At 50.7% G+C, this 13,174-nt stretch overlaps 1 protein-coding gene across 1 annotated transcript in view; it reads right to left on the bottom strand.

Moving 5' to 3' along the window:
- Nucleotides 1-530: 530 nt before the first annotated feature.
- MORN5 (MORN repeat containing 5) overlaps nucleotides 531-13,174 on the bottom strand; it is a 33,899-nt gene continuing 21,255 nt past the window's right edge. The window contains exon 5 of the mRNA XM_040225042.1: nucleotides 531-737. Within this exon, the coding sequence (XP_040080976.1) occupies nucleotides 658-737 (80 nt within the window). The 3' untranslated portion in view covers nucleotides 531-657. The remainder of the gene's footprint in view (nucleotides 738-13,174) is intronic.

The following is a 13,174-nucleotide window of genomic DNA, read 5'->3' as shown; positions in this document are numbered from 1 at the left end:
ACCATTTCTGCGCTTACAAGATACCAGCTGTGACCCTGGGCACCGTCATCCTATCCTACTGCTCTGTGAAATCAAGATTGATCAGGCAGGCTGCTTGTGGTTAAAAAAAAAAAAAAAAAAAAGTAATAAAGCTGGGCTTTATCTTCAGAGAGACTCAGATTCAAATGCTGTATGACCAAGGTCAGGTCAAATCTCCCTGAACCTCAGATTCCCCCTCTGTAAAGGTGACGTTAAGCTCTCTTATACAAAGAAGGCTATTATGAGGAGCTGAGGTAATATACCCATGCTGCCTGCACCTATGAATTGCTCATTCAATTACATGTATCTATCGTTATAAAGTGATGGCTCTCAAACTTCCATATGTGTAAGGAATAGCTGAGAATGCAAATTGCTGGGCCCTAGTCTCAGCGATCTGATTAGCAGATACTAGGATGGGGCTGAGCATAGCTAGTTCACAATTTTGCCGAGCTGATTCTGACGCAAGAGGAATGAGGGTCCCGTCCCAAGGGATAGTCTAAGGAAATCAGGGCCACTGACTGCAGAAAACCTTTATTCCTAGAGTCCAAAGTCAGGTCCTGGAACTATATAGCCTGCCCTCCCCGGTCTAGCCAGGGTCGGGCACACAGAAGGAAGCCTGTGATGGAGAGGCGACAGCATTCACGACTGGGGCTCAGGGCCCGTGGTCTCGTCTGAGCCCTTCCGACACGTCCGGACGATCCACTCGTGCTCGTCGTCATCTGTAAGGGAGGAGGGGGAGCCGGTCACGCCTCGTGCTGGGAGCCCCCCAGGCAGGGTTTCAGGACTGGGGTGGTGTCAGAGGTGGACGTTGCTGACCGGATGGAGGCAGGCGTGACATCGTCAGGCTGTTCTGAGCTGGGGCCCCTCCCAGTGTGACATCCACTTAGGGAACCCCTGGGACAGCTGGTCCAGGCCTTAGCTTATTCTCCAGGTTTTCCATTCTGGACCCTTCAGAGAACCCATGGTTCCTCCAGAGGGCCTACACTCTCTCTTTGCTCGGGTCCTTTCGGTCGGGAGTAGAGAGGAGAAGCTGGGGGCCCTGCAGGCCCACACGTGTTTATCTCCCTCAGCTCAGTCCTCGGGGCCACACCTTTCTGTGGACAAACCAACAGGCTCGGAGGACAAGTTGGTTGTCTGTCCACAGCCATGGGATAAGCATGTGGGAGAGCCTAGAACTTGAGCCCCAGGAACTTGTCTGCATACAAGGCCTGTGCTGTTTTGAAACCTGAGAGAGAAAGTAGAGGAGGGACCACAGCACACCATCAGCCTCTCTCTGTGCCAGGCCCCTCTGCAGACTGACTCTATTTTCATTTTTCCCCTTTATCCTCTAAACCCACACCCAGCCCCTCCTCTCACCACAACTAGAGACTCACTCCAGTGGTGGGATGTGTACCCCTAAAAATGCATGTAACTCTGTAAAGTATATCCTGCTGTTTTGTGTGCAAATGTGGTTTTAATTTACACAAATGGCATAGTGCTGTGAGTTTCATTGTGTCTCACTTTTTTTTTTTTTTCACTCAACACGACGTTTTCAAGATCTGTTCTCATTGCGATGTGGACATCTCGTTCTTTGCTCCTGACCACTGCCTAATAGTCCATGGTGAGTTTCCAGCTACTCATCCTCCCTGGGTGGGCACGAAGGATGCCTCTACTTCCCATACCAGGAATGATGCTGGGACAGATGCTGTGTTCTTGGGCACATCCCTTGGTGCGTCCGTGGAGAATTTCTCTGGGGCTGTATTCCAGGAGGAAGGTCATGGAGTCGTGCACATAACTCCATTCACCAGCACTCTCAGCAAAGCCCGTGTTTTTTTTTTTTTTTCCCCCAGCACCGCACTGCCGGCCAGTGGTCCCTCCCTTGTTCCTGCCCACTTCCTGGGGACAAAGAGGACCGGCCCCAATCTCTGCCTTCTTGTCTTGCCTCCTGTCCTCCCCCTGTGTCTATCTCAGTGCTTCCCACTTAAGAGATAGGAGGATGGAATTACTCATCCTCCTTGGGTGAGAATCCCATGGGCAGAGGAGCCTGGTGGGCTACAGTCCATGGGGTCGCAAAGAGTCGGACACAACTGAGCGACTAACACTTTCACTTCAACACTTGGGTGACAAACGGCAGAAGCTGGAGATAAAAGACACTCCTTGAGACCTAAAACCTGGGAAATCCTGCAGAAATCCTGCCCTCCATACTACAGCCCCCTGCCAGGAAGCCCCTTCCTCTTCTGGTCCAGGAACCCCCTTCCTCTTCCGGTCCAGGACCCAGGGAGACAAGACTTTTTGTCAGCTTACTGTGTGCTCTGAGCTTTACAAATGCTGGATCTCATTGAGTCTTTTGTGAGACCCCAGTAGGGTAGGGGGCCTCCCAGGTGGCGCTAGTGGTAAAAAAAAAAACCAGCCTGCCAATGCAGGAGACCTAAGAGACATGGGTTAGATCCCTGGGTAGGGAAGAACCCCTGCAGGAAAGCATGGCAACCCACTCCAGTATTCTTGAGTGGAAAATCTCATGGACAGAAGAGCCTGATGGGCTACAATCTATAGACTTGCAAAGAGTCGGACATGACCAAAGCATCTTAGCTAGGGGAGATTGCTCCATTTTATAAAGAGGACAAGCCTTGCCTTATATGCATGGCCAGTGGAATTTAAGCCAAGACTCATCAGACCCTGAAGCCTGACTTTCCACCCCAGGGCAGGCCTGAAGGTGCCAGAAGGCGAATCTGCCCCCATGGAGTAACCCTCCTCTGTCCCCCACCCCCACTAGATCTCTGTCTGTGACCTCAGGACAAAGGCTCGCTGCCTGCAAGCTCTGGCCTGGGAGGACTGCCCTCAGCAGCTGGTGGGCCTCAGTTTCCCCTGGGGAGGCTACCGGGGAATCCCCTCGTGGCTGCCAACCCCCCCGGGCGGGGGTCGGGGTAAGCTCGGCACACAAGGAGTTAAGCACTGGTGAAGCCCACTTTTGCCACACCGCTAGCAGCCTGGTTGATAATTACAGTTCTGAAGTCTCCAGGCTATTCGAATCAGTGCAGCTGCAACCTCTTCAGCGGTAACCCTGAAACCAGACCAACGGGGTTTATTGTGCTGAACCAGTCCTCCGGCCCCTCCCTGATAGTTACAAATTGACAGCAATGGACTTAACAGCCCTCTTCACTACCCCTTTCCCTCTCTACCTGGCCGCTCAGCCACCAATTTGAATCACAGAAGCCTCTCCTCCCAGCAGCTGTTCCCCAACCCTCCCTCCACCTCCCTGGTGCCTCGAGGCAGCTCCCCTGGCCCTGCCACGCCAGGGTGAGGCTGCCGAAGCACATTTCATCAATATTTAAAATGGAATTAAACCTGCATCTTTGATTAATGCCTCCCCGATCCCGGGAGTTGTGATTACTATTTTGCAAATTGCGATTGTTGGAATATGCTAATATGATTGTCTGAGAACATCTTCACCTTCTCAGATAATTCCCCCACCTCTCTTTTTTTTTGGTAGGAGGAGAGGGGGAGAGGAGGGGAAAGAAAGATGGGGAAAAAACACCCCACAAACTCTTTAATCAATTGTAAATTATTACCCTCGGCACAATTGCTGGTGGTTCAGAGGAAGGGGAGGGAGATTTCTGGTTTGGTGCATTTATCTTGAAAAGTTTTGGCCCCCACTGGCCCAGTAATTCCACTCTGGGATGTTATCCTAAGGGAATAATCTATTTGTCCCAGTACTATTTAGAATCAAGAAAACTGAAATAACCCATGCTTCTAAAACAAGAGGATGATTACTTTGTTGTACATTCATTCATTTAACAAGTAATTTCTAAACACTGACTATATGCCCAGCATACAGCTATAGTTTGGTGGTGGTGGGGGACACCAAGAGCCACGTGAGGGGATATTTAGCAGCTACTGAAAAAAAATATGATTATGAAGTCTATATAGCAATGTAGGAGAAATGTTTTTGATATAATAAGAAGCAAAAAAAAAAGGTGGAAGGAGGTAAGAAACAAAATTATATAGTATAATCTGTGTACAAATTATGCACAGAAGAAAAAAATAATAAATTGAATGGGAATAATGGTCAGCTCCTAGCAGTAGGGCTAGAGAGGTTCTTCTGTTTTGGGTATTTCCCAAATCTTTTGTTAATATGTATCCACAATAGAAAAAATAAAAATAATCATTGGCTTTTTTCCTACCCTCTAATTTAATGCTTTGGTAATTTCATGCATGTTAGTAATTGAAGTAAGATATTCCTAGGTTCCCAGAAACACCAATAGGGTTCTTAAATTTGTAAAAAGTAAAAAGACCCAGCATAAAAATATTGGTAAAAATTCATAATATTTGGCCAATAGGCAAATCTCTGTGCAGAAGACTTCCAAATAATTTAGGTGAATACTCTGCCCTTGAGGAGACTGGGCATGACTCCTTATTCCCTAGATGCGGGCTGCCTCCTAAAAAGGATTTCCTAAATAGTGACTTCCTCCTAAAAAGGACAGTATAGGAAGGGGGTGGGAGAAAAAAAGGAGTAACTTTTCAGTGAAGAAACCTGACAAACACACCTCGTCCAAGTGATCAAGGTCAATGTCAGCAGTGATACGTTGTGTGGATAATGTGTAGCCTCGATTTGATGACAACGACATTTACTTTCTCCCCTAAACCCATAACCCCCGTCGAAGGATGTGAAACCCATCAGATAAATTCCAGTCACGGGGCATTTTAAAAACACTCCTCAAAAATGTCATCGAAAACCAGGAAAGTCTGAGAGATGTTCACTGTCAAGAGGAACCTAAGGTGATGAGACAACTGAATGTAACGTGGTGTCATGAGCGGGATCCTGGAACAGAATAGAGGCATCACGGAAAGATGGAGGAAATGAGGAGGAAGTACGCTGTTACTAAGATATCAATGCATGCTCAGTCACTCGGCTGGGTCCTACTCTTTGCAACTGCACGGACTGGAGCCCGCCAGGCTCCTCTGTCATGGGATTCTCCAGGCAAGAATACTCCAGTGGGTTGCCGTTTCCTCCTCCAAGTATGTCAATGTTAGTTCATTAATTGTGATATGCGCACGGTGCAATGTCAGATGTCAGTAACAGGTAAACTGGACGTGGGGTATAGTGAGAACAGTCGGTACTGTTGCTTCAGTAAATTCTGTATATCCGCAATTGTTCTAAAGTAAAACGCTTATTTTTTAAAAATGCCCGAAAATCCAGCGTGCATTGTAAAAGTTGAGTGTATTACATTCTCCAAGAGGAGTGGAAGTCTTTTCACACACCCAGCCATCTAGAATAAAGTCCTTCACACCCTTTTCTCTTTCCTAGGCCCTGTACATCACAATTTATGAGCCTACACAAATATGAACAACTGGTGGTTACCAGTGGGGACAGGGAAGGGGGGAGGTGCAATGCCGGGGTCAGTGGGGAAGGGTTAGTATGGGATTGTATGAAGTCATGTATGAAACCTGAACATTGTAAAGAATTTAAAGAATCTCTCATTCAATTTTAAAATTGTAGGAAAGTGAAAGTGAAGTCACTCAGTCGTGTCCGACTCTTTTCCACCCCATGGACTGTAGCCTACCAGGCTCCTCTGTCCATGGGATTTTCCAGGCAAGAATACTGGAGTGGGTTGCCATTTCCTTCTCCAGGGGATCTTCCCAACCCAGGGATCGAACCCAGGTCTCCTGCATTGCAAGCAGATGCTTTACCGTCTGAGGACAGGTGGCCCCGGTGTCACATCCCAGCCCATGATCCTTGGGGAGGAGGCTTGGGGAGCAGGCTGGCCATGACCTCTCAGGGTGGGACCCTCACCAACGGCTCCAGGGGTCCTTCGTCATCAGGACACCCTTCCTCCCACCCAGCCCCAGGGTTATTGGCATATTCCCTTATATATTTTTCCCTCCCACTAGGCATAAACCCAATGCAGGTATGTGTCTCGTTGACTACTGCACCCAGCATACAGTAGGCAACCAATATATGCTTTTCCAGGGGAAGTCTCGAGTCAGTCTGTGGCCTTCTGATTTGTCTCTGATTGCGATCAACAAACATTCCTGACACCTGTTTCTTGGCATCCAGGTCTTAGCTCAAATGTCACTTCTCAGTGATCCCTGATCCAGCCACCTTCACTCTCAGTCACTCTATCTAGAGGCTTTCATTCTATTTCCTTCATGGTGTACATCTTGCTGCAATTTTCTTGTTTATTTATGTGTTGTCTGTCTCCCCATCCACACTGTGAGTTCCAGTGAAACCAGGGCCTTTTTCACTGTAGCGTTGTCAGACCAGTGTCTGGCACACAAGAGCGCTCAGCCCACATCTGTTGGATGAATGAAAGAATGAACCAAAAAGCCCAATCCTGTGGCCTGTTATGTACCTAGTGCTGGGGACAAGGGGACTGAGACTCAAAGGCTTGACCTAGGCACTCTACCAGTTTAATCTGTCTGCTCTTGGGGCACAAAGATATCTTTCCTTTTCTCTCTCTTTTTTTTTAATTGGAGTATAGCTGCCTTACAATGTTGTGTTAGTTTCTGCTGTACAGCAAAGTGAATCAACTAGACAGATATATGTATCTCTTCTTTTTGAATTTCCTCCCCATTTAGGTCACCACAGAACACAGAGTAGAGTCCCCTGTGCTGTGCAGTAGGTTCTCAGCAGTTATCTATTATGTACGTGTGTGTGTCTGTGTCTGTTAAGTCTCTCAGTCATGTCTGATTCTTTGCAACCCCGTGGACTATAGCCTGCCAGGCTCCTCTGTCCATGGAATTCTCCAGGCAAGAATACTGGAGTGGGTTGCCATTCCCTTCTCCAGGGGATCTTCCCAACCCAGGGATCAAAATCATGTCTCCTGGATTGCAGGCAGAGATTCTTTACCATCTGAGCCACTAAGGAGGCCCATCACATACATAGTAGAGTATATATATATGTCAACCCCAGTCTCCCAATTCATTCCACCTCTTGGGCCACAAAGATTTCTTTAATCTGGTTCTCAAACTTTGGAAGTGACCCCACTGTTCCCCACATCCCTTCCCCTGCCTGACCCAATGAGTCTCACCCATCACCAGGAGAAAGAGGCATCTTATAGAGATGAAAAGGGACTGGGAAGAGAGACTCCACATCCACCCACAGGGTCCCCTGTTGAGAAGTCATCCCTGCAAAGGCGCCCCACTCCTTCGCCTGGACTTTGAGGCTTTTCCAGCTGGCCTCCCCGGCCCGCCTCACACTGTGAAATGCAGCCACCCTGTTTGCAGTTGGCCACAGGCAGGTGCTCAGCGCCCCGTGCCTTTGTATATGCCATTCCAGGGAGGGGAACACTCTTTTAGGAGAGAGAGGCCCAGGGCACGTCCCATTTCTGGACCCTTCTGGATGTAAAAGTGAAGGAAGACCTCAACATGAGTAATAACAATTGCAATATATTTTAAACACAATTTAACAACGTCATGTTTTTAACACAAAGAACCAAATGCAACATAAAAGTGCTATTCTAGAATTTCTGTCAAAGAAGTAGAAATCCACAGTGCGTTAAGGACGGTATGGTCAGGAAATGGGGCTGCCTGCGTAAACATGGTTTTCTTTCAGGCCTCACACGGTTCTGACTTCAGGCCCTGAAGAACGTGTGTCCTCCAAGCCCTCTTCCCCCGCACCTGGGCCCTGCCTGGAGGTCACGTTCTCTGACCCAGGTCGAGGTCATGGTGTTGGTCACGGTCACCCCTGCCAGCCAAGGGGAGCCATGATCAATTCACTTCTGTTCTTCAGAGCCCAATGCAGATCGAGCACTTAAGAAGTATTTAATAAATACAGGGTGAATGAATGAAGAAAGAAATGTAAATTTGGGGACATAAAAGTAAGAATCACCCTGTGGGATTGAGACAAAGGGGAAAGAATTTCTTCCCCACCCTCAGCAAACGGAGCTGAAAGGGCAAAGCAGACATGCAAAGTGCAGGGCCCAGGCCGCTGGCTCCTTTTCCTTTTCTGTCTGGAGGCCATGGAAGGGGCAGCCCCACCGCACGGGGAGGGTGGGTTGTCGGGGCTCATACCTGGGCGCCAGCCACACTCAGGAAGCTCAAAGCCCTGACTGGCCTGGGGCCGACCTCACAGTGAGGGCAGGCCTGCACAGGCCACCAAGTGTGGCCCAGGTCACCGGGGGTGGCGTTCGTGCAGCCTGCAGGTCGGTGCAGGGCTAGGGGAAGAAGTGTCTTGCAAAACAGCAAATGCAAGGCCATCTTGACTCCCTGCTGGCTGGCAGGGAGACACTGTGGCACCGTGGGTTAGGGGCATGAGCTTTGGAGCCCGGTAGCCACCAGCTTGGAGATCTTGGGCAAGTGGCCTCACATCTGGGTGTCATTTCCTCGTCTGCAGAGGTCCCTGCCTGGAACAGTCAATGGAGATCATTTCCAAAAAGTGCTTAGTAAGTTGCCTGCAGGAAATGCGCCCAAACCAAAGACAGCCAGAAACTGTCATTGCAAGGTGGGACTTCAGGCACCTGTGACCGCACAGCATAGGCTGGAAGGAGTTCTGGGTCCTGTGTGAGCCCAGCTGCCAGCCTGCTGGGTGATCTTAGACAAGTCACTGCCTCTCTCTGAGCGGGCTTGTCCATACAGGGGGTTTCACCAGACCTCTGGCAAAGGGCAGAGTGGGGACTGGTGGGGCTGAACAGCCCTAGGTGGGCACCCAGGAGGTAGGAGCTAGGATCATCATTTTGATGGGTCCTTAATTCCCAAACTGGGTACCTTCAAGGGAGCGTTCTTAAGGAACTCAGCACCCCTGGGACTTCTGGTTCCCTACGGGGGGTGCAGGGAGGAACCAGGGAGGAGGAGGTCTTTACAAAAGAATCAGCATCATAAGGATCAAGAGCTGCAGCTCAGCTAATGATTTTGTTCAAAGTGAGGGGCAGGCCGGGGCAGGCAGGCCCAGAGAAGGCAAAGAAGTGGATTCAGGTCACCAGGTACCCACAAGCCAGATGTCGCTAGCTCTCGGCACGCCTTTGGGCCAACCGCACCTGCGGTCACCACCACTCTGCAGCGCCCACCCGGCGTGCAGGGGCCTCGGGTGGGGATTGGGAAAGGGAAGAGACCAGGATGAATCGAGGTGTCCAGCCTCGGGAAAGGGGACAAGGGTCACAGTGGCCTAGCACCTGGGAGGTGCAGGGCTCTGTGGGAAGAGGGTCACACCTGTCCCCTCCTTAGTGAGTAAAGGCGGTTGTCCCCAGTTAGGACAAGGACATGGGGGCTTAAACGGCGGTGAAAGCATGTCCCTACTTCATTCCACCACCGTGGAGGGGAAAGGCTCAGTGTGCTGGTGTGGGCGTCACCCTCACTGAGGCTGGCACATTGGTGTGCTTCCCTCCAAGTGTGAGTGTCTACCCCCATGTGAGCGTAAATGTGTTCAAGCATGCATCGGTGTGTGCTGAGTGTGTAGGTCACTGTGTCTGTAGTGCCTGGTGAAGAGAAGAGAGTGTGCCCCTTTGGGGATCCTCAGCCTGCGTGTGGCACACGGTGTGTGTGAGACACGAGCGTGGCAGGCGGTGTCTGAGTACCTGGGTCTGCGGTGTGTGGTCAGATGTTGAGGGAGGGGGTGCATCCCACCTGCAGTGACAGCCCAGCACACATCTAGAACACCAGGCCACGCCAGGCTCTGGGGCAGGAGCTGGAGCGTGAGAACTGCCCTCTTTCCCCAGGGTCAAGGCCAGTGCACGCTCAGACACGCTTGGTGAACCATGGCTTCGGGCTGGGGTGGGATCTGCATGGCAGACCTGGCGCCCCAGCCAGAGGAGGGAAGCAGGAGCCGAACCTGAAGCCCCAAAGTTCAACCACACCCTCTGTGCAAACGCAGGGCTTTGGGAGCTGGAGGGCAGGGCTAGGCCCCTGGTGAGCCAGTGCCCACAGTGAGGGCGGTCACCAATGCCCAACAAGAAAGAGGCTTTGAACTTGGCTGGCAGCAGTGTGGCCAGAGGCCAAGGCCATGGCGTGGCCAATATTGACTAAGGGATCGCTGCCCAGGCAGAACCTGCTATTGGGCAGGAAGGGAGGCCCAGGTTGCTCTTACTTCCCCGAAAAGGAGCATCTTCTGGGCTGGGTGGGTGGAGGTCTTGGGGGCGAAATGAGGGGGTGCGGGTGAGGCCAGGCTGCTTCACCCACTGGGAATAGAGGGGTAGAGCCCAGCACCCACAGGCTCGTCAAGGCCTATTCAAGTGTAAGAGACATGGGGAAAATGACTGACTTGGGAACTTGAAAAGGGAAACTGCGACACTGAAATTAATAAATGTGATAATTAATGCATTAAGCCTGAATTAATGATTAAATTTAGAAACCCAAACAATGTTGTTACACTTGAAATCAATTTGTGGGCTTGGTTTCCTCAGTTTTCAGAATTCTCCAGTGTGCACACAAGCTTTCAAGAAATCACAGCCAATTGTTAAAGTCTTGTAGTCAACCAATCCACCAAGCAAAGTTTTCAAAATCCTGTTGGGGTTTTAAGAGGAAAAAATGATATTCAACTTGGGCGTGTGGATATGTTCTGTTTATGTTGAAATGATTGGGGTGAGACCTCCAGAGTCAGACCTAGGGCTGGATCGGGCTGTGACTGGGGGGAGAGTGAATCTGGACAGCAGATACGGTGGCCTGGTATCAGGAAGCACATCTGTGTGCCAGGCACATGCATGCACTCTGCGTGCCGAGCTCACGTGATTCTCATACCAGCTTTCTTGTGTGTATAGCTGGTGATGGCTCAGGTGGTGTTTCCTGTGCTCCAGCTGGTGGGTAAGGTGGCACTAGTTGTAAAGAACCGGCCTGCCAATGCAGGAGACATAAGAGACGCAGGCTCAATCCCTGGGTCAGCAAGATCTCCTGGAGAAGGGAATGGCACCCACTCCAGTATCTTGACTAGAGTGTCCCATGGACAGAGGAGCCTCGTGGGCTACAGTCCATGGGGTCACAAAGAGTCGGACATGACTGAAGCGACTCAGCACACAGAGCACACTCACAGCACAGTCAGTGGGTAAAGGGGGAAAGTGCCCACAGTCATCATGACCCTTGAGAATCTCCAAGGAAGGCCTCAGCCTGGAGAAGGACATCTCACGAAGACATCACACGCAATTCTGACACTGTTGGGACAGAGTTATTCCTGCTGTTGTGGTCCTGATGGGCAGCTTGCCTGAGTTTACGGGCCATATTGGTAAAAACAAAAATACACATCCTTAAATACTAGCATCAAAAAAAAAAAAATACTAGCATCAGCCCGTGTGTGGCAGGTGTACCCAGAACAGGAGACCACTAACTCACATGTTCCTGCTCACTCCGGAGCACATGCGTGCTAAGCGGGGGAGGGCGCTAAGTCACAGCATCATTTCTATCATCATTCTTCTCGTTTCCCTGAGCCCCACTTTTATTTTTCAAGCACTCACAATGGCATCTGCGTTCACTAAACATGTTTGTGATGCCCAGCCACTGTGCACAGGCAACGCTGGGAAGCCAAGGGTGGGGCCCGAGGTCACCGGCTGGCCCTCGCTCTGACCCTTTCACCCCTGCTCCCTTTCACCCCTGCTCTCCAGCTGCATGTGGACAATGGACTGATGGGGACAGGCCTGGCGGTTGGACCTGTCCTCCAAGTGGCAGATGCTGAGGGTGGAACTAAGTCTGAGACAGCGAGGATGGCCAGGAGGCATGTTAGGATGTTAAGGACCTGCGGAACTCAGCAAAAGACGTGAACTTGGTCCTCACAGCAATCTTGCAAAGTCAGTGTTTTCATCCTGATTCACAGGGGAAGGTTTGAGGCTCAGCGAGACAGGGCTATATGCCCAAGCTGACCCTGCTAATGAGGGGCACAGGCTCACACCCAAGTCTATCACTTGAGCTGCAGCCATCAGCCACTACACACTCTCCTGGAAAATCCTTGTGCAACTGCCACAGCTTTACTCCTCACTGTCCGAAGGGTTGAAGCTCAGCTCCCTGACCTGGCGTTCAAGGCTCTCTCCCACCCTGGGTCCCTCTGCTTTGAATGCCCAGCTCAGGCACACTCCTACACACCTGTCAAAGTCCACTCTGTCCATCACTGCCTAAGGGAGGTCTCCCTTGACTTCTCCTCTGTCCAACACAGTATCGGGTCTCAGGTACTCCATCTTGAGTACCTGGGCCCCTGCATCTCTCCGTGCCTTTGCTCATGCTTTTCCTTCCCTTCCGTGCAGCACAACCCACCTCTCAAGCTTCAAAGCCTAGCCAAACACCACCTTTTCTAGAACATCAGCTAGACTACCCTTGGGACACACTTGCCCTTTGCTCTCTGTTCCCCCAGCACACTGTGCTTCTGGCTCCTGGTACCAGCAAAGCACGGCACTCCCAGTTTTTTGCAGAAAGAATCTCATATCTGATATTCCACATTAAACATGAATAAAAACATCATGGGGAATATAGAATTATGTTGGACTTCCATACACTTATTTTTATAGTTTCTGTTATTTTAACTTCTGACCTATATCTTGAGGGGTGGGAGGTTCACTACAGCCTTTTAAACACCTAGGCTCTAGGCTTCTGTCCAGAATGCCCATCCTGGGTCCTGGAATTGACTACTTATGCATCTGCTCCCCACCCCCCGACCCTGCCTTGGCATGGGGGGTTCGGGGGAGGCAATAGACACTTAGCTGGCCCCCAGGTGTGACCGCGGTATCTGTAGGGGATCAGTTAAGGCCCATGTCTGAGGTGATCGTAGAGGGTCTGAGGCTCCAGATAAATAAGAAATGATGAGGGTGATGGGAACACATCCAGAACATTACCAAAAGCAAGCTAGAGAGAGATTAAGGATTTCAGGCCTCCAGCCCAGTTTTGAAATTGGCATCAAACGCAGGTGGGAGGAGGCCAGAGGGCACTTTGCCAAGGTCACTCCAGCTCCTTCCTTTGGGGCATGGAGTTAAGGAGACCCTGCCTCTCAACCAGCACCAGCCCCTGGGATAGAAACCCAACTGCAATCACCAGCAGACATGAAGCTCCTCATCACGGGCCCCCATATCATCTCAATAAATCCCACAACCCTGGAAGGAAGGTCCTAGTTCTACCCCCATCTTTCAGAGAAGAGAAGTGACTAGCTCGAGGTCGCAGAGTGGGCCAACAGCAGAGTTGGGGTCTGAGGCCAGATCTGGCAGGCTCCCCAGGCCAGCCCGCAGCCCTGCAACGCCTCTCCTGGACCTGAGGTTGTGCAAGGCTCGCAGCCAAC

Source organism: Oryx dammah, unplaced genomic scaffold (genome assembly GCF_014754425.2).
Source record: "Oryx dammah isolate SB20612 unplaced genomic scaffold, SCBI_Odam_1.1 HiC_scaffold_25, whole genome shotgun sequence".
Lineage (NCBI taxonomy): Eukaryota > Metazoa > Chordata > Mammalia > Artiodactyla > Bovidae > Oryx > Oryx dammah.
Note: the sequence above shows the minus strand (reverse complement) of the source record. Positions and strands in the feature narration are given on the sequence as shown.